This window comes from Varroa destructor, unplaced genomic scaffold (assembly GCF_002443255.2).
Source record: "Varroa destructor unplaced genomic scaffold, Vdes_3.0 BEIS01000002.1, whole genome shotgun sequence".
NCBI classification, from domain to species: Eukaryota; Metazoa; Arthropoda; class Arachnida; order Mesostigmata; family Varroidae; genus Varroa; species Varroa destructor.
The window spans coordinates 43554869-43572592 of NW_019211455.1; the positions used below are offsets into that span (position 1 = coordinate 43554869).

General features: G+C 44.1%; 1 protein-coding gene across 6 annotated transcripts; it reads right to left on the reverse strand.

Annotated features, from left to right (window-relative positions):
• Positions 1–1033: 1033 nt before the first annotated feature.
• LOC111244694 (uncharacterized) lies at positions 1034–17510 on the reverse strand. Of its 6 annotated transcripts, XM_086979846.1 has the most exons (8): positions 16973–17510; positions 14013–14317; positions 12494–12689; positions 11688–11791; positions 11317–11415; positions 10397–10677; positions 3463–4773; positions 1034–3074 (listed from the first exon to the last, which is right to left on the reverse strand). In XM_086979846.1, the coding sequence occupies exons 7-8, from the start codon at positions 3635–3637 to the stop codon at positions 2143–2145; spliced, it is 1107 nt and encodes a 368-aa protein (XP_086835972.1). In that variant the 5' UTR covers positions 3638–4773; positions 10397–10677; positions 11317–11415; positions 11688–11791; positions 12494–12689; positions 14013–14317; positions 16973–17510; the 3' UTR covers positions 1034–2142. The 6 variants fall into 6 exon arrangements, with proteins under 6 accessions (XP_086835972.1, XP_086835970.1, XP_086835971.1 ...); XM_086979844.1 differs by lacking the exon at positions 11688–11791 and having other exon boundaries at positions 12494–13692; XM_086979845.1 differs by lacking the exon at positions 11688–11791 and having other exon boundaries at positions 12494–13692; positions 14003–14317.
• Positions 17511–17724: the final 214 nt, after the last annotated feature.

Consider the following 17724-nt stretch of genomic DNA (forward strand, 5'->3'; position numbering starts at 1 on the left):
TATATATATATGCCGGGAGTATTTGTTTTTACATCGAAGAAGGCTTGATGCTGGCTTTGGCTACATGATCTGGCATAGGTCACCCACCTGTACGAATAAAACTATGAACGTGGAATAGTTGCCGGTCATCTGCGTAAGTTGAATATTAAGTTACACGTCCCCCTAACAAGAAAATTTAATACGGATCGCAAATTATTGCTACGTAAATAAACCCGTGCGCAATTTTGTCTTTGATAATATATCGCGTTCTCTAATTACATACATGAACATTTTCTAGCGTAACACTTTTTTTTTTTTTAATTTTTAAATTCGCTCGATAATACTCGATCGGAGATTTCCTATCTCCGATGTTAATAAAGGCGTAAGATTGACCGCTCCACTGTGGCGACTTATCACACGAATTAAATGCATTACAATTTGCCTTAAAATAACATCATCTCTATTTTGAATATAGACATTTCTAACGAAAGGAAAAATTCTCAATTTGAAACGATCTTTCCTTTTGACTGACGCTCGGCCTGGGGACCCTTAGAACTTCCGGCTCTCGGGTTTTTTTGAACGCTACTACGGGATAGATGTCCTACCATACTAAAAGAATTATCTTTAACGGCATAAAATAAATGAGTGCTTGCTGAACGCGCTCGTCTGTCCGTCTTAGACAACAGGGAATTTATCAACAATTTAGCCTAATCATCCTTTCCACTGGGTTTGTTTCATTCAAGTTTTTCTGGGACTAAGCAGTCTAGTGCTTGCTATAGAATGCTGGCTATTTTAATTGTTCAGATAGCTTCATTTGATAAAAAAAAAAGTTACTTAGCATAAAATATATTTATTTTATGCTAAGTAGCTTAACATAGTAAACACTCAAAGCCGGCTGTCGTTAATAACGAATGGAACCCTCGGCGACGACCACTGTCGCAAAAGCTTGAAGAACGGACCCACAAAGATCGAAATGCTCATTTTACGCAGTTGTCGTTTGGTTTAACATACCCAGAACACTAAACTTTTAATACACTAATGACCACGGATCGTAGAACACGTCGCTACCCACAGAGTTTCCGTTGCTAATTGCAAGGCAAGATAGCTTGTTTAAACATCAACTTCCATTTGGTGCTTTCTGTTTATTTTTAACCTCAATTATACCATAGTCACCACTGTAGCATCTTCATAATAATATAATCTTAATACGTAATATAAGTTATTTGGTGTTTATATTATGGATATATATATATACATATGCAGAACTCTGTACATCAGATTGTTTTTTGGTATACAGCTGTCGTTGTATTATTATATCAACAGTCCACTGTGCTTGTTCTTACATTGGTGATGTGCTGCGCTTCGAATCCTATTCATATTCTTTCACTTGTTATATATATATATATATATATATGTATATAAAATATATACTAGTATAAATATATAATACATGCAGTGTAGGACCTCTAGAAGAGGATCCATTCACTTTTAACATCATCAATGGCATCATGGAGAATTCACGGTCAGATGTTTTCGACGAGATCGTATCCCTAGACGCTGTAAAGTGAGCATTCGTAAAAAGATTATCGCCAAAACACTCCGAGTGACATCAACTCCGACGCGTGGTCAGAGCCCGGGGCTGTGGTCGCGGCACTCCGACCAACGCACTTCACTGGGTTCGGTATGTACAATTGGACTAGATCAACTCATTCCTAAGGGAAAAGCAGCAGCTGCCGATTAGACAGACGTTTAGCTCGGCAACGGTTCGCGCATCGTCGGGCGCTGGCTCGAAGAAAGGCACTAGAGACTCGAACTCTGCCGCTGAGTGAGTCAGGAAAGGTAGAGTTGAATGTGGAGTTAACGCTGGTTTATTTCAGTTTCAATCATATGTTCCCAGCGAGCTGAGTTGTGTGTTTGTGCACCGCTCTTGTTATACGGCGTCAACAAGTAGCTCTGAATCCGTTTCCGTAACTATGACTCGATACATGAAAAGTGAGAACGCGTACATTTACAAGTGATAGCTGACCACTGTACAAAACGAAAATTTTCTACAGGTGACACTTCTACTAGATTAGAAAATTAGATGAAAGCTCTGGATAAAAAAAAAAACGACTAAATACAATAATAATAAATAACATTTGCTTCTCTGCTGTGACTCCACTTTTAGCATTGAATCGCTTGGAGTGCTGGCCGTATCGGCACCGGGGCCACAGGTGAAGCTGGCGAAACGCAGTCGTTACAACCAGCCTCGTGGTGTTTCTGAAGAAGGGAGGCTCGTGAGAACGACTTATTACATGCATCGCAGTGATACTTCTTGACATTGGCATGCGTTTGCAAGTGGGCTCTCAGATTGGAACGGTCCGCAAATGCCCGATCACAGACGTCGCATTGAAAGGGCTTCTCTCCTGTATGCGTACGAATATGCCCCTGGAGCAGCCACGGCCGAGAAAACGCCTTCCCGCAGATGTCGCATTTGCATGGTAGCGTATGGGTGCGAATGTGCATTTTCAGTGCACCCATTGACGTGTAGCGTTTACCACAAAATTTACACGAGAATTCCTGTTGGCCAGCGCAGGCATGTTGCTGACGATGTTTACTCAACCCAGAATAAGTTGAATAGCTTTTGTGGCAGTCTTCGCATTCAAATTTTACTGTGGTCCCGCTTGTGGGCACAGGTGACGTCGCCTGTTGCTGCTGGGGTAGGTTATGGGGCGGACTGTGTCGATCGGGGCAAGACACCACCTCTTCGCGTAGGACCTTTTCTGTTGGCGTTGGCTGAATGACGCTTTTACGTGTATGGCATTCAGTGAGTTGAGATTGAGCTGCCCACGTTGGGACGACGGCATCGCTTTGAATTACGCGAGGCACGAAACGGGGCGCATAGTAAATAGGAAGAGATGGCAGGGCCGGGTAGGGAAGGAAACCCTGCGGCCACGGGTGGTGAGGGTCGACTACGGTCGGGGGTGAAGGCGGTGAAGGTAGGGAGTACCCTGAAGGTGACGGAGTTCGCATGGGTGAGGATACCGGAGAGCATTCTGCGTCTGATGTTGATGTACGACGTTTTTTCATCGACAGGTCATATGGTACGGAGAAATCTGCAAGATAAAATCAACAATGAAATAAGCGTTATCGCTAAGTTAGGACAGGTTATTGGTGATATTCTGGTCCAGTAAGAAAACGGTAAATGTTGATCAAACTTACTTAAGTTCTTAGTAAAACAAGGAGAATTCTGAAGCACGAGAAATGCACGAGGGGCAGAAAATTCAAACATTTTTCGGCAGAAATGAATTCGATTCTAGTCACTCCGTGGCGACTGGCGATATTACACGTCACTCGACACAACTAGACATTTTTTTTTACCCTAGTCACTCACAGGTGATTGGCCATCATCGTCGTCATTCCCATAGATTATTTGTTCTTTAAAAACGGACTCGTCTCCTGTTTGCGGCATGGCAGAAATTGCTTTGTCATAGAATGACTTACCAGGCACCGTTGCGTTGTTCTCCGAAAGGCTGGGTGATACCGAAGGAACCGGTGATACTGAGAGTGGAGCCCGGAGTTCCTCTACCAGATCTTCTGTCCACGGCCTCTTAACGCCGCTTAGCGCCGACGCCAGCTTGGCGTCGTGCTTCTTCTTGATCAGGAAAGCCTTCGGCATGATTTTGTCCTGTTTCGCGCGCCCTTTTCTCAGCGAACGTAACACTCAATAATGTGATCTTTCTACCTAGTCCCCTGACAAGGACTAAGCGTTAGAGCGAACTTGTCACAATCCACAGGTAGGTTGACCAGCTATTCGGCCGCAACGCACTGCTAGCGGAATCTTAATTGCTAAAAATCGTTCAATGTATCCTCAAGGTGGTAAAGTCGCACAAGTGGTGAAGAGCACACTTTCTTCGTTGGTCTATGTCTGCTAGAGAGACCACTATTCGTCTTTGATCCTCATCTGCGTCTGACTTCCACGATTGGTCGTGTTGCTTATATAGTGTCTAATCCAGGGGTACCTCCTCGCCCTCAAATAGGCGGAGTTAGGGGTACCTGATCCGAGCGATTCGAGCGCCGAGCTAAGATTTAGCCAGAGAGTTCCCCAGCCAGGTAGCCGCTTGCGTCGACGCAGCGCACACAACATCACCACCTTGTCGACTCTACCATTCCAATAGATCGTACGAGTGTTACGAGTCAAGCGTTTGTTGCTGTCACAAGCCGGTGCCGGCTGGTTGGGCGAGCCATTCTTGTATCAGCCGAAACAAGATAGGAACCACTGCTGTTGCTGCCACTTCGACAGAGGATCTGACACTCGCGTCGTCCGCGCCTCGCCGTGTGGCTCTACCCGAGCGTAGCCACTGTACGCTGTTTGCTCGTATCTGCTCTGGTCGGTTTACCGCCGCCGCCGCCGCCGCCGCCGCCGCCGTCGCCGCCGCCGCCGCGACCAGCGGCGAGAGCCGGTTACAGAACATCTGTTCCGCGCAAGATCGCTTCAGCCGCTGGATCGTTGTTCGGCCGTCCAGGAGTTCGCGATCGCTACGGGGGTGACAGCGTTACTCGGCCTGATCGAGATCTCAGCCTGGCCCTTCTCCTGCTGGTGCAGGGTCGCCTGTTTCTGCGCGCCTACGGAGCGTACTATGCTATCTCTGGCGGGAATAGCGCTCAGGCCTGATTTAGTGGTAATGGTAATAGAAGCAATAGTAGTCGTAGTGCGCATAGAGATCCGTTACTGAGCGTAGAGTCTTGCTTCTTCGATAGGGATCGGGGCTATAGCGCGGACAGTGGTAGTAGACATCGCGAACTCCTTTGAAACTACACGATAAGGATATGTAGAAGGAAGGTACAAAATCAGGAAAAGTTTTAAAAGGAATGGAGTGCATTTAAGGTCACTTCACGTACATACACAACCATATCGATATCGATGCGTACACAGTATGCTAGGGCATGCGAGACTACATAATCGGTTGGTGCCTAATTTCTGTGAGTACTAAAAGCCAACAACAATGCATTGGGAGGTTGCCAGAAAGTCTGTGCAGCCAGAACTCAACAAGGAATAGACTTGTCGATTGTGGGAGTTGTTGATGTTGCTATTGTAGTTGTTCCGTATGGCTGTGCGCTAGTCTGATCAAGGTAACATCTCGGATCCTTTTTTGATCTGCGGTTGAATCTCATTGTTCAATTGAACAATGAGGAAATGGCAATGGCACCCAACCATTAGTCGGTGGATAGTTGCAATCAGTACAGCACGGGGGTTGTGCACTATTCTCCACAATTATCCACAGCGTACGGGAACCAGTCGGGTCCGCGTTCAATCCAAAGCCTAAAATCAGGTCGAATGAATTCGATTGGGTTGAGCAGCGAAAAAAACACAGTGAAAGAAATATCGAAGAGATTTGCAAGGCTTAAGTCGTTAGTTTAAGGACGGGTGAAATGCCGGCAAGCACTGAGTACGTCCGACATCTCCCAAGAGGTCTCAAAACTCTACATCTATAGTGTGCTCGCTCTGCAAATGAGTACTTCTTCAGCCTTCAATAGGCTAGCCTCAAACTAAACTGTTATCCCTATAGGTCTGTCTAATGGACCGGAAATGTAAAGTTGGCTCTGCCACGATCTCCGACACAGCCGATACAACAACACCAGCCACAACAATAACAATCCAAAAGTGGCACTCTTCTTATGCGGTCGTCACAAATCTACGGAGAGACGCACGTGCCGACTTCATTCGCTCCCACATCAGTAATGGCTAGATACGGTAGTACGGAGTGCGGATCTGTACCTACTCTGTGAAGCCACATACAAGAAACCAATCGATGCGCACATCACGAGACTTCAACGAAGTATCACCCGATAGTTACGAGAACTGGCCACAGTTCTAGTACAATGACTATAGTTTGTTCCGCTGGACTGCCCAACAATAATGATGACGACAACATGATGAGCCGTACTTCATATGGCCGCAGCGATGTTCGATCCCGATTAAGCGGCCTGTATCGTGTCAACAAGGTGCGTGGCTGTGAGTTCCCGCAATGGACCAATCATTGCTTTGTACTTGTCAAATCTTTTGCATTTTTCGTCTTTGTTATTTGGCTATCGGTTGATCGCTGCTTTTGTAAAAAGTGTCTACTATATGTAGGCGGAACTTGTAATGAGACAGAAAAACTTATGGTAGAAAGAGTCTAAACAGATAGAATAGACACAACGACAATCACAGAAGATGTTTCATTGCGGTAAGACTACGATTTTCCTAGCAAATAACAGGGTTACATTTGTAAGATGTAACTTAGATTTGAGATGTAACTTAGAAGTGTGTAAAGTGTAAATTTTGTATTACAGTCTAAAGACAATTCGTTACCATCGTAAAAGTGTTTCAGTTTTCGTGGAATTGGGTAAGTGCCAAGAACGTCGTAGCTTCTTAATAAAAGCTGAGTGGGCATTGAACTACGATTTTTCGTATTTCTTTCATAAGTACTTATTTCATGCATAAGTAGTATTTGCTTCTGCCTACCGTCGCAGTATTTTCTGTTTATTCAGTTGGTAACGGTCAGAGGTAATATGGCATATTATTTGTTTCCTCTTAATCCCAATTCTTATCGGACCCCAACGATGGCCGTCACATATTGGTCAGATGGCAAAAATAGCATTGTGGACTATTGCCGCCTAACTTGATTTTTCTGTTTAACGTCAGAAGCTCTGTAAGCAACTCAACTTATCTTTTCCAGCCAGTATATGCAACCTTATCTAATAGTTAACCCCCCTTGAAAGGTAATTTAAGGTTAGAATCGATAAATTATTGGAATGGATTGCGTTTGTTAGGTCGAGAATGCCATACTCACATTTAGTTAGAGGTCAATTTTTAGTAGCTCTGTTGGCTATAAAGGTCGCACCTTGCGCCTGTTTCGGTGACCTCTACAAATTTGAATACGAAAGAATCTAAGAACTGGTTCTCTCCCTAAAGAAATAGCCATTTTTGTCAACTGAACTTGAGAGAATATTGTTTGATGCGGACAGAACAACAGGTTTCTAGGGATTTTCAATGGTATAACATAAAACCTTAATAGCATAATGAGTCAATCACCAAAAAAACAGGCATAGTTAACAGCCAGCGTAAAAAAAAACTTACCACGAAGCTATTTTTTCGAACGAAAACATTAATTGATGAGGGTAGAAAATTCGTTCAGGAATAAGTTTATTTATGGATCTCTGAAAACCTTTGCAGCTTACGGAATGGACCGTAAACAATAGGTTCGACTGGATGTTTTGAAGGTACAACGTAGTCGATACGTTCAAATTTTGCAGTTACGTAACGAATGTATAACATAGCAAAGAACGTTTCTGTTCTTGATTCACGTTATACATATATTTTTCACTTTTAGAGTTAACAAACGGAGAAGTACAACGTAAGTTAGGACGTCAACCGACCACGAATGGGAAGCATCTTTATTTGACGTGTATCAAACGCCGTGCAAAACTATATATTATATTAAGCATAAAAAAGATAGAAGTACGATTCTATAACCTAAAGATGTCATCCTAGGTTGTTACAACAGCCACCGGCAGGCTGACGATTGCATATATTTGTGTCAACAAATATAACTATTTCAAGTTTCTGTACTAGACAAGTACACTTTATTAAACTTTTATGACCCAATTGTCATTGACCGTTGATATAACGGCCATTTTCATAAATCAAAGCAATTTCACCTTGGGAAACCCAAGTTTCCGGGCGATCTATAGATCTGTTCGTCACTATAATGGCTGCGAAAAATCTTAATCGAACCTAAAATCAGCACAGAAAGGCTCTATTGGTACCGACATGCATTGGTGTCAATTCTACGCATTTGGGTTCTGCTCCTCGACCAGCTGTTCCCATCTGGCTGCAGCTGGGCCTAGACAATCAACGATGCGTTCGCAGGTTGGCTAGATATCAACGGTATAATTTATCTAAGTTGCCTCTTGGTCTAATGCATACCTCTTGATTGCCTATTGCCTATTTCTCGCTCGTTGCCAGGAGTCGTTGGCTAACGAGATGTGATTGCGTCGACGTTAAAGCTTAAAGAGTAGTAGTGGGTCGCTACGTTGACAGAGGAAGCCAAAGGCAGAAAAAGACAAGATCAGCAGAAGAGCAGACGGGAACAGGACAAGATTAGGAGAGCAACATCTGATCGAAAGTTGCTGCTGGTAACGGCCCCTCTGATGGCCACAATTCATAGATCTATGCGGGAAATTGCTTTTCGAGCTTTGGGGCCAGGATTCGTATATAGCTCCGTACCATTTCGATAGCGTGAACGGTCGCACGACACACGACCTATGTTTAACAATCTACCTAATTTCGTTAAAAATTCGAGTCCATTTGTATGTTGCAGCTGGAAAATACATTCTGCTGCAGAATATGCCATTAAACAATGGGGCCGATTGATCAAAGAGGTAAAGCAACATACTTGGAGAACTTCATTTTCTAGCGCACACAGGCGAAAACATCCATTTTGCAGCTCCATGATAACTATCTGTCTAACACGAGCTATAGAAAGTCTAAATTACGAAACTGCCAATCGATTGAGACAATGCCTAAAGACAGTAGTGGTCGATTTTCTCTTTATTTATGTTGCATTGGTGGTCCTTTTCGAAATGTAGAAGGCCAAGGATCACCGCTGCGATTTCGATACGACAAGAATCTCTTCCGTTTTTTGGACTTCCTTTCTGAATTCAGTACGTCATAGGCCTTGAGCGTCCCTTGAGGGAATACTTATCCATTAACCGCTCGGCAATCGACGATGCTGAACTTATCATATTAGCTCACCATTGTCGAAAGGCTTTTGTAACTTAACAACAAACGATAGTCCTTTCCCATGGAACGCAAGGTTCATGCGCCACAAACGTGGACCTCCAAGCTGCTGAATTAGCAGCTCCGCCGCCGCTTCGGTCAGTTGCCCCTACGGGAGGCCTGCTGGTTGATATGTATGTTCGTATTGCCCCTCATGTTTAGAGCCTGCCGATACTGGACCGTCTGGGTCCTATTACGGCTATCATGCACGGCTACCGACAAGACGAGAACGACTTCGCGAGTGCTTGTCGGACGCGCACCAGGGATGGTTGAATGCAACGTGTCCGGTGAACCACGAAATGATGACGCACATGAGTCTAGCTGCCACGCGACTTCGCCATGAAATAAACAGCGGACGAGAGGACCGCTTACGGCAACAATCAACCTCTGAATAAACGACGCCGCGAAGCGTGTTAGTACCAAACGTATTCTGCGTGGAGTAAATGCATTATACATAAAATGGTTCTGACTGATAACAAAGTCAGTGGCCGTCACCTGCCACCGGCGAGATACATAGTGGAGGGTTATGGGACAGAACAAACAGAGATGACTCGCCCTATCTAAAAAAGACTTAATAGGGCTTTGCTATCACCAGACAACGTCAACACTGTTTTATATGTATATATATATATATATATATATATATATATATATATAGTACAGATGTAAAATTAACACTTCGAATGACCATAGCGTCTTTTAGACTATTAAATGATCTCAACCTGTATGATTCGGATTTAAGTTATGACAACGCTTCTATCTAACGTTGAAGTTTCTTCCGAAAAAAAGTATCGGCTTCTTTGCCATTGTCTTCCGCAGAATTTTCTATCCAAGTAACAATTGATCAGATATTGGACTAAAGCAGTTCGGATCCCTATCTGTTTTTGTCATTTCAAACATGGCTTTCAATGCAGTGTTGGCATGAGTATTCGGCGGGAACCGATATGACAGTTACCAAGAAGCTTTATATCTAATCTCAAGTTTGTTCTCTTGAAAAGAACATGACACGCTATGCTTGTCTTCAGCTATCGTTGACGAAACAGCCAAACGTATGCCTTTTGCATAAACAGCGGGCCTGACTCAGGGAAACAACCTGAACATGTTCTCCTCATTTTTCTCAAAAGCTTCCCATACGAGGCAAAAAGATTGAGGAAGTCAGTTGAAGTTATCTTTTGCGTGTCAAACAGGTTTCAAGTGCAGCCAATCTTAGCCTGGCTCCATGCGTCAGTCACAAATATGAGACTGGCGGTATGCTTAAAATGAGTATAATGATTATACTTCTGGGGACAGTAGACAAAGGCAATCAGGGGCAGTGTACCTAGAGATTCCAAAACTGTCAGCCTTTGGAAGAATAGCAACTCGTGACAGACGTGACGACGCTAGAGTGACAAGCGGATAGTGTTTATATATATGCTCATATTGTACCTATAATATACTATATAACTATTGTGAAACCAGTAGCGCTTTAAAAATATTAATCTCTCGGTTAAAATAAAATGCTTCCATAGTGCACTTTCAACGCCTCGTGGACACGCTTTCATTGACACGAGGCGTTATTGCTTGAGGTGCTATAGCGAGAAAAAAAGGTAATGAAAAGGCTGAATCCGACAGTACCGTTTTCCTTGCGGGTCCCCCTGAGAGCCGAAATGTAATCAAATAACACAGGAAAGCCTTTTCATTGCGATGAAGTTTGGAAGGGAAAGCAGGATAACGGCTACCGACACCTTGTACCTCGTCAGGTCACCCCTTGCCCTTGTAAATCCGTTCCCGTATTTAGCGTTGCTCTTCTCCGCGAACTTCACCGAACACACTATCGAAAAAAACGCATAAATACAGTATTGGTCGCACGAGTAGTCAAATCGCCCCATCGTTTGTTCCGCGCAACTGCTCTTTGCCTGTTAGACGTCAAAAAATGGTCCCGATCGTAACGTATGGGATACGCGTCGTTTGGGAAAATCTTACACTCAACAGTTTTGAAAAAATCTTTTTCCGCAAAAAAATACGAACTTTCGCAAAATCCTTTTTGCTTACGTTCTAGCCGACTTAGTACTGCTGCCGGGGCACCGACGTTGTTCCTTGCGCTTCCCAAGAACCTTTCAATAGAAGCCTTCAAAAATCAACCTTAGGAAGTAGAAAGAAAAAATTAGTTGAAATTGACTGGGGATTTCTTTACTTCGGATGCAGCGAGGAACAACGAGCGGAAAGGGACGAGCCGGCTTATCACTTATGTTACCTACCACTCGTTCTGCCGAGCGTGGGTTTCACCATACACTTGGTGGAAAAATATGTACGGTAGGTGTGGGCGCTCCAGATGGGGGGAAATCAGTTGCTCATTCCTTCTAATACTGCCTTTCGGATACCTGGCAAATCTTTTAAAATAGTTTTATAAGCTCAGCAAGGCTGATATAACCCATATGACGGCGTGTAAAGTATTTACACATAGGATATCGTATTGTTCACCTCTACATATGAAGTTTTCGAGCACTATCAGCAATGGCGAATAGATAAATTTGATCTGTACAATATTTACGTACCAGGAGCTTTATTTGTGTTGACTTCTGCTAGCAGTGATCTCCATCTTTCGAGTTCTACGTCCGGTGTAGTCGGTAGGCGTTCCATCAGACAATTGGCCCCTGCCAGCACGAAGCAAAGTCTGTCAGTCTATGCTTAGCTTCGAACCTAGATCATAACGTGTCCTTAAGGTTAACAGGCAAATATGTTACCCACTAAGCTATCACGGGGACTAGCAGTGATCTACTATTTCGAGCTAAACATTCAACGGTTGAGATAGAAAACTAGGTTTATCTTATGCTAAATGAAAGCAAACACATTACAGTAATCCATAATTATCTTTACTAGCCGTAAACGACGTCAACAGCCTGCTTTTGAACCATTTAGATCTTACGAAATTTTTGTATAGTCCAGGGGCTGGCACACGTGCAAAAGTTTAGAAATTCTCAGTGCTCCAGCTGGTGCTGGGCTCCGCGGCGACAGCGACTACTGTTGCGCCTGCAAAAAACAACCCATCATCAAAAACCTGGGCCTATCGATGCAATCAGTGATCCCGATGCACCGAATTATCGCCACCGGTGCAATTTTAGAGCCAGTTGTGTATCTGCTTGCACAGCTACCTCTGCCACTTGGCGGACTGGTGCACCAAGCGCTCTTTGAGTAGCGGGAGTGTGTCGAGGGATAATGTGGCTGCTATGGGGCTCTAAATCTTGCTCAGCGTTAGACGTTAGCTGATCTAGAAAAGGATGGAGATGGGGTACCTACCTAGTTTCGCTTGGCTGGGGACCTACTTGTGCTTCTACGACAAAACCTCACTCAGCACAGGATACGGGGGCATATATAGCAGTTGTGCGGGCGAGTTTGTGGAGCCCTTTCAGTCGAACTTGTAGGGTTCTTAAATGCCTACGACTAGCCAAGCTATAAAGAATAAATTGTGGACTTGTGCCAGTAGATGATGAGACGGCAGATAGATTTGAAAAAGCTAAGTTGGATATATCGTAAGCAATTATAATATAAAATTCAGGTTTAGCAATTACAATTGTTGCCGGTTGAGAGCCTGTTCAGACCAGCAAATACATCTGTGTTAATAGAAAATTAACTTGAAAACTTTTCTTCCCAATTATTAATCCATAGAGATTTTCTTGTAGATAGTCTCAGAATCAATACTATGCTACGCATCAATAGTACAAAATCACAAACCGTAGTCAACATGTAGTACAGCAGCGTAGTTTCTATAAGAACCTTCCTCCACAGGAGCCAGCCCAGATGATCATCGCCCATATCCTTTTGGGCTGGTGCTCATGTCGGCTTACGATGATGCTCGTCGTGGCGGTCCACTGCAAGTGCTGGCGCAGCTTCTCTGTTGTTTTTCACTCGCTGGTTGCGCTTAGTTTCGCTATAGACAAAGGAAGAGAGACGCAGTTTTGTTGCTCACGGGCACATGTGCATCATCACATGAGCACCATAGATCGCGGCGGCGCTCCCCTTTACTCCTGCCTCTTGACGACCCAGGGGGTTTAGACGCGAAATACAACGCGAGGCTTGATCTCAATCTTATTATGGCCTCGTCAATTGACAGGCCGGCCAATCGTTGGGGGTGTACGTATGCCTCATGGCAGCATTTGCGCGTAGCTTCAAGTCCTAGATCTCTCTACCCCACGGTCTAGCCGATGACTCGAACCGGATGCTAATGCTGGTGTTCGAGAGCTACGACAAGTATACTACTACTTCTGGTGCTACAACTGCTACTAACAATATCTCTAAAATACGTCTCCCCTTTGTTTCCCCCACTTAGAGATCAGTGATTCTAGCAACTTGCTCAATAGCATTATAGTTACAGAGATAGTAGCAGCATTGGTGATCCCTTCGTGCACAGACGATATTGCAGCGTCGAACCTTGTTAAACGCTAGGGGCTAGGCAAGTGGGCGAACGCAAACATTGAGGTCTGAACCTGGCTCGGAGGGTGTTCCGTCCATGGGGGTTCAGAACAAGGGGGCGAGTGCTTAGATGCAAAAACGCTGACACATTCGTAGCAACGCTAGCTTACAGATAGATGGATGCGGCGTAAAATTATGAAGGTTTAGGCCTGTTCAGTTCTGCTAGGTTGAATCGATGGTAATGCAAGTGAGTTTGTCTCGTGCAGATAATACAGAAGAAGTAAATATGTCGTGCATTCATGTTATGCTAACAGCAGAATGGCGTCACTGATTGTAGGCAGCGTATCGATAGAGGTTCTCTGTATTTTTGATGTACGTTGTTGATGTTCTTGGCGGGTTGAACTTGTCTGCTAAGGGCAAGTATTAATGGGGCGCTTGAAAAGAGCCGGCGATATTATTACATTTACCAGGGATAAGAAAGGTATTCAAGGCGAAGTTACGACGTGAACATTTGAGTGAGGCTGGCAGAAAAAAGCAAATAAATATGGATTGAGCGAACAGTAAGCAAGAGGTAAATGTGCGAGCTTTTATATATAGTACATTGCATGCGTTTTGTTATTGATCGAAACAAACAAGGTTTGCAAATCAGAATTTACGTTTTGTATATGGCGTAACATTTATGTTAAAACTACTGAAGCAATACTAGTTACCTAATTAGAGGCATTTATCGTCTGTTTTGTCGTCGCTTTCAGTGAGCACAAATATAGAAAAACCTATATATATTATGGTTTAGTTCTGGTTTAATAAGTTTTTCCGTTTAGTAATACACACCGTCGCTTACCAGGTTCTTTTACTAACGACGCCGTTCGTTTTTACCACGCGGCTGAACAGTTCTGTTCCCGACAGAAGTTCCGGCAGATAACAGCTTCCCACGATGCCTTTCGTCCAGTTTCTAGTTCATTTAATATGTCTCTCACATTACGTCCAGCAAACTTCAATGGGTTTCGAACAAAGCTTAACCAAGCATCCTTAACCTAATCGAACAGTACGATTTAGGTAAGCGCCTTCAGACGCTTTCTGAGGATCCGTGATCGGTGCTTGGCGTGCCGTACTGTACTCGAATTGACAACAAATTCACAACAAACCCTGAAAGGTCCATATGAAAGGTGCGTTTTCGTTAGAACCCACCGCGTTCCTTATCTGATGAAGCATAACTTGGCATGGATTTCGTGAAGATGTGGGGGTGTACGTCCCGAATCAGACGTGAATCGATATCTCATTTATGTAGTAATTTCGTTCTTCTTTGTTACCTGGGCCGAAGACACGTCACCCGGCAAGCACCGTAACAAAACAGTGCCAGCGGCAGAATATGACTTGACGTTTGTAACTCAAACAGAGGACGACAATGCACTGCCACTCATGTTTATAATGATGTTGATTATGATGACGATCGTGACGCCGTGCAGTCTCTGGCTTGATGTACCGCATAAAGATGGTTCGCTACTGGGCCGCTCTCGTTAAGCGCCATTTGGCACATGGCGATAAGCGAAGCGCAAAAGATTGCAGTCACTCAACCCAGTCGAGCATGTGGCGTTCAACTCAACTGAGTCATCAACAAACCGACGGCTGTCCACCGCGTGCAGTTGTTCCATCGACGTTGCTGTGATGCGTCTCTGAGTGCACTGCGACAGTCACCATTCACCAACACCCGGCTGCCACCGCCATTGCGCTCTTCGGCCAGCGGTTCATCCTGGTGAGGCGCATCTCGGGCAGAACGTCACGCTCGAAGCTCACGCTTTGGATGTCCTTATGCACCGGCATGTTTTGATGAGTGCGAGGTTCGGTGGTGATCTAGTCATTAGGGATATGCCAGACATCGTAATCGCTGCGGCACACTATAAACGTTAGCGATGCGCCGCAATCAGGCGATTCGTATAGGTATAGAGGTGCATACCAGGTTGAGCGTTAGCGTTGAACCACTGTAGGCGTACACCGAAAACTGTGAAAGATGGTATGCAGGTCGCATAGGCATACGTCGGCGACGTACGAGACGAACAGTCAGCGGGCGTATGGCCAGACGCTGCTAACGGTGTCGTGCCGGACCCGGTCGATCGGTCCAGGTTAGTGGAATGACGGCCAATATGGACCGAGTTCATCAAGGGAGTTCTGTAAATTGTCATATGAGGCAACGCGTGCTGAGTCCTACTGATAAAGTAGGCACCGAGCACAGGTGCTGCTGGGGACGTTCTCGCAGGTGAGAAGTATACACGCAACTATATCGTAGAACAGAGAGCGAAAACAGGCCACACGATGTATCATTTTTGGAGGTCGTATGTCCTGATGTCTAATTCTACCGATCTCAAGCTCATGTTCCATAGTCAATGACAACAAAATGATATACAGCTGAATAAGGTTATTTCATACCAGTGAGGTAACTATTTCTGCTAATGCTGAGCGTTGATTGTTGAAGTTTGTGCATAGAAAACATCTTTGCCTATCGGGTTCGTCGATGACCTTGCTCAATTTCGAAATATACCAACGTCTTTTTCTTTTTTTTTTTTTGACCTAAAATTGTAGTAGCTGTCAGAAGCAAAGTTGTACTATTTGACATCTTATGACGAAACTTCTATAGCTATAGGTCACTTCTGTCAATCGATGAACAAATCGAATACGCATAATTATAGGTAGTTATTTGACTACAATATGGTACCCAACCGAGAGATTTTCGACTTCGAGATTTCCAAACATGCACAGTCCGATCCAATGCATTTTTCTCTATGGTATTTATGCAGTGGCCCTATCCACGCCCCATTTGCAGTCATTGAGCTCAGCTGATTCCGTCCAATTGCACCATACGGTGACTCTATTGAGCAAGTTTGAGAAAGAAGATTCATCACTCATGTAACGTCAGAGTGTGACCAGCTTTAACTGAACTAGCATTGAAGGCCGCTTTTTTGAACCCATCTTCATATAGCAAAACTTGGAGCGTTATGCGACGGGCATGGGCTTCAGAATCATTCAGAGCAGTTTCCAATGCTTTCGAGTATTTTTGGATTTGACATTCGTTCACGACACTCATATCGATCGATACCTAACCGATTTCACAGTGCACAGTTCCTCGTTTCGAGCTTCGCAAGACCTCGCTTCACAATACGCAATCTAGGTAGCGCAGGTTAAGCAGGCCTCAGTGTTTCTTAAACAATTGAAAATTATGCGCCGAAACAAAGAAAATCCACCGACAATAGTCTACCTTTGTACCGAACGAAAAAACGTTTGGCCCCCTTGAAATTTCTTACGTTCCCTACTAGCTACATAGTTCATGTAAATACACAAAAATAGGTGTGTATATACAGTAATACTTGATAGTTTCTTTGAAAGGAAGGGTCTCGAGCTGTATGTCTAGAAGCTCAGATATTACTGGAAATATGGCTTAGCTTTAGTAAAGTATGAACGATTATAGTACATCTGCCTTTCCTTATAAGCAGATGGACACGGGTCATGAATGCAGAACAACGCTCAGAGGCTCTGGGCACAATTGAATAATAATATAGCTAAAAACACATACAACTATGGTCTTCTAACTAATTACTAATTATGTAAATGGAGTTTTGGTCGGCTCCGAAAACGGACGCGTTGTGATCGCCTTTTGTCCTGGCCAGCCATAACTTATCAGTTCAACTGCGGAGTTAGTTTCGATGATGTAAATAGATCTGATATTGAAAACAAGTGTGTTAATAATTTAACTTATAAAAAAAATCGTAACTTTCTACAATAACCGTTCATCTACGAATACAAACTTACTTATAAATAAGCGCGTTCCAGTGCACAGTTGCGACGTAAAAACGTGATTACGAAATAATTCGAGTTCTACGTTCGGTGCAGTCGTTGGACATTCTGACGCACTGAACTGGGTCCGAATCTGGGTACAGATATGCTTTGTTTCGCGCTGAAAACCAGCCTACTACGAATGATAAGGTGGACTTCATTATTTTATCTCGGTAGATGCTAAAAATGTATTCAATCTCGAAACTCTATCTCATGCTTGTCAGCCAATGATAACCTATTTTTCGCATTAGCCTTAATGCCAATAAAGATGAGGCAACGTACTCGCTCTAAATATAACTATCGTTTCCCAAGGTCACCTCGATGAAGCTCGCTTACGATCTCGGCATCGCCCCACTGATCGACTTCCATGGAGTGACCGCTCGGTGACCTTGGATAGACGATTTAGACAGTGCTTCGACCTTCTGAAATCGGCAGCGATCTTTTTCTAGTTTCTACCTCTGCCAGGTTATACTGTATACTATGCATCCAACGCTTTCACTTGAGCGTTTTGTAGATTTTACAGTGTTTTCATACGCGTAGATTCTAGCGCGAAGGAGCATATATGCAACTTCGCTGCAATGGACAGCACTCGACGCGTGGCAGTCACTGAGCTTTTTAACAATACACAGCTCTAATAGGCGTGTTGTCTAGACTCCGCCTGTGTGCAGATCGAGCGCACCAATCCTGGCCGATTTGACCAGCTCTGGCCATATCTGGCCGAGGTGAAA

Excerpts from the sequence above, each read along its gene's own strand:
- LOC111244694 (XM_086979849.1), bottom strand. The coding sequence starts at position 3,637 with ATGCCGAAGGCTTTCCTGATCAAGAAGAAGCACGACGCCAAGCTGGCG. Across the intron at positions 3,075-3,462 it reads GAACAACGCAACGGTGCCTG|ATTTCTCCGTACCATATGAC; the intron begins GTAAGTCATTCT and ends TTTATCTTGCAG.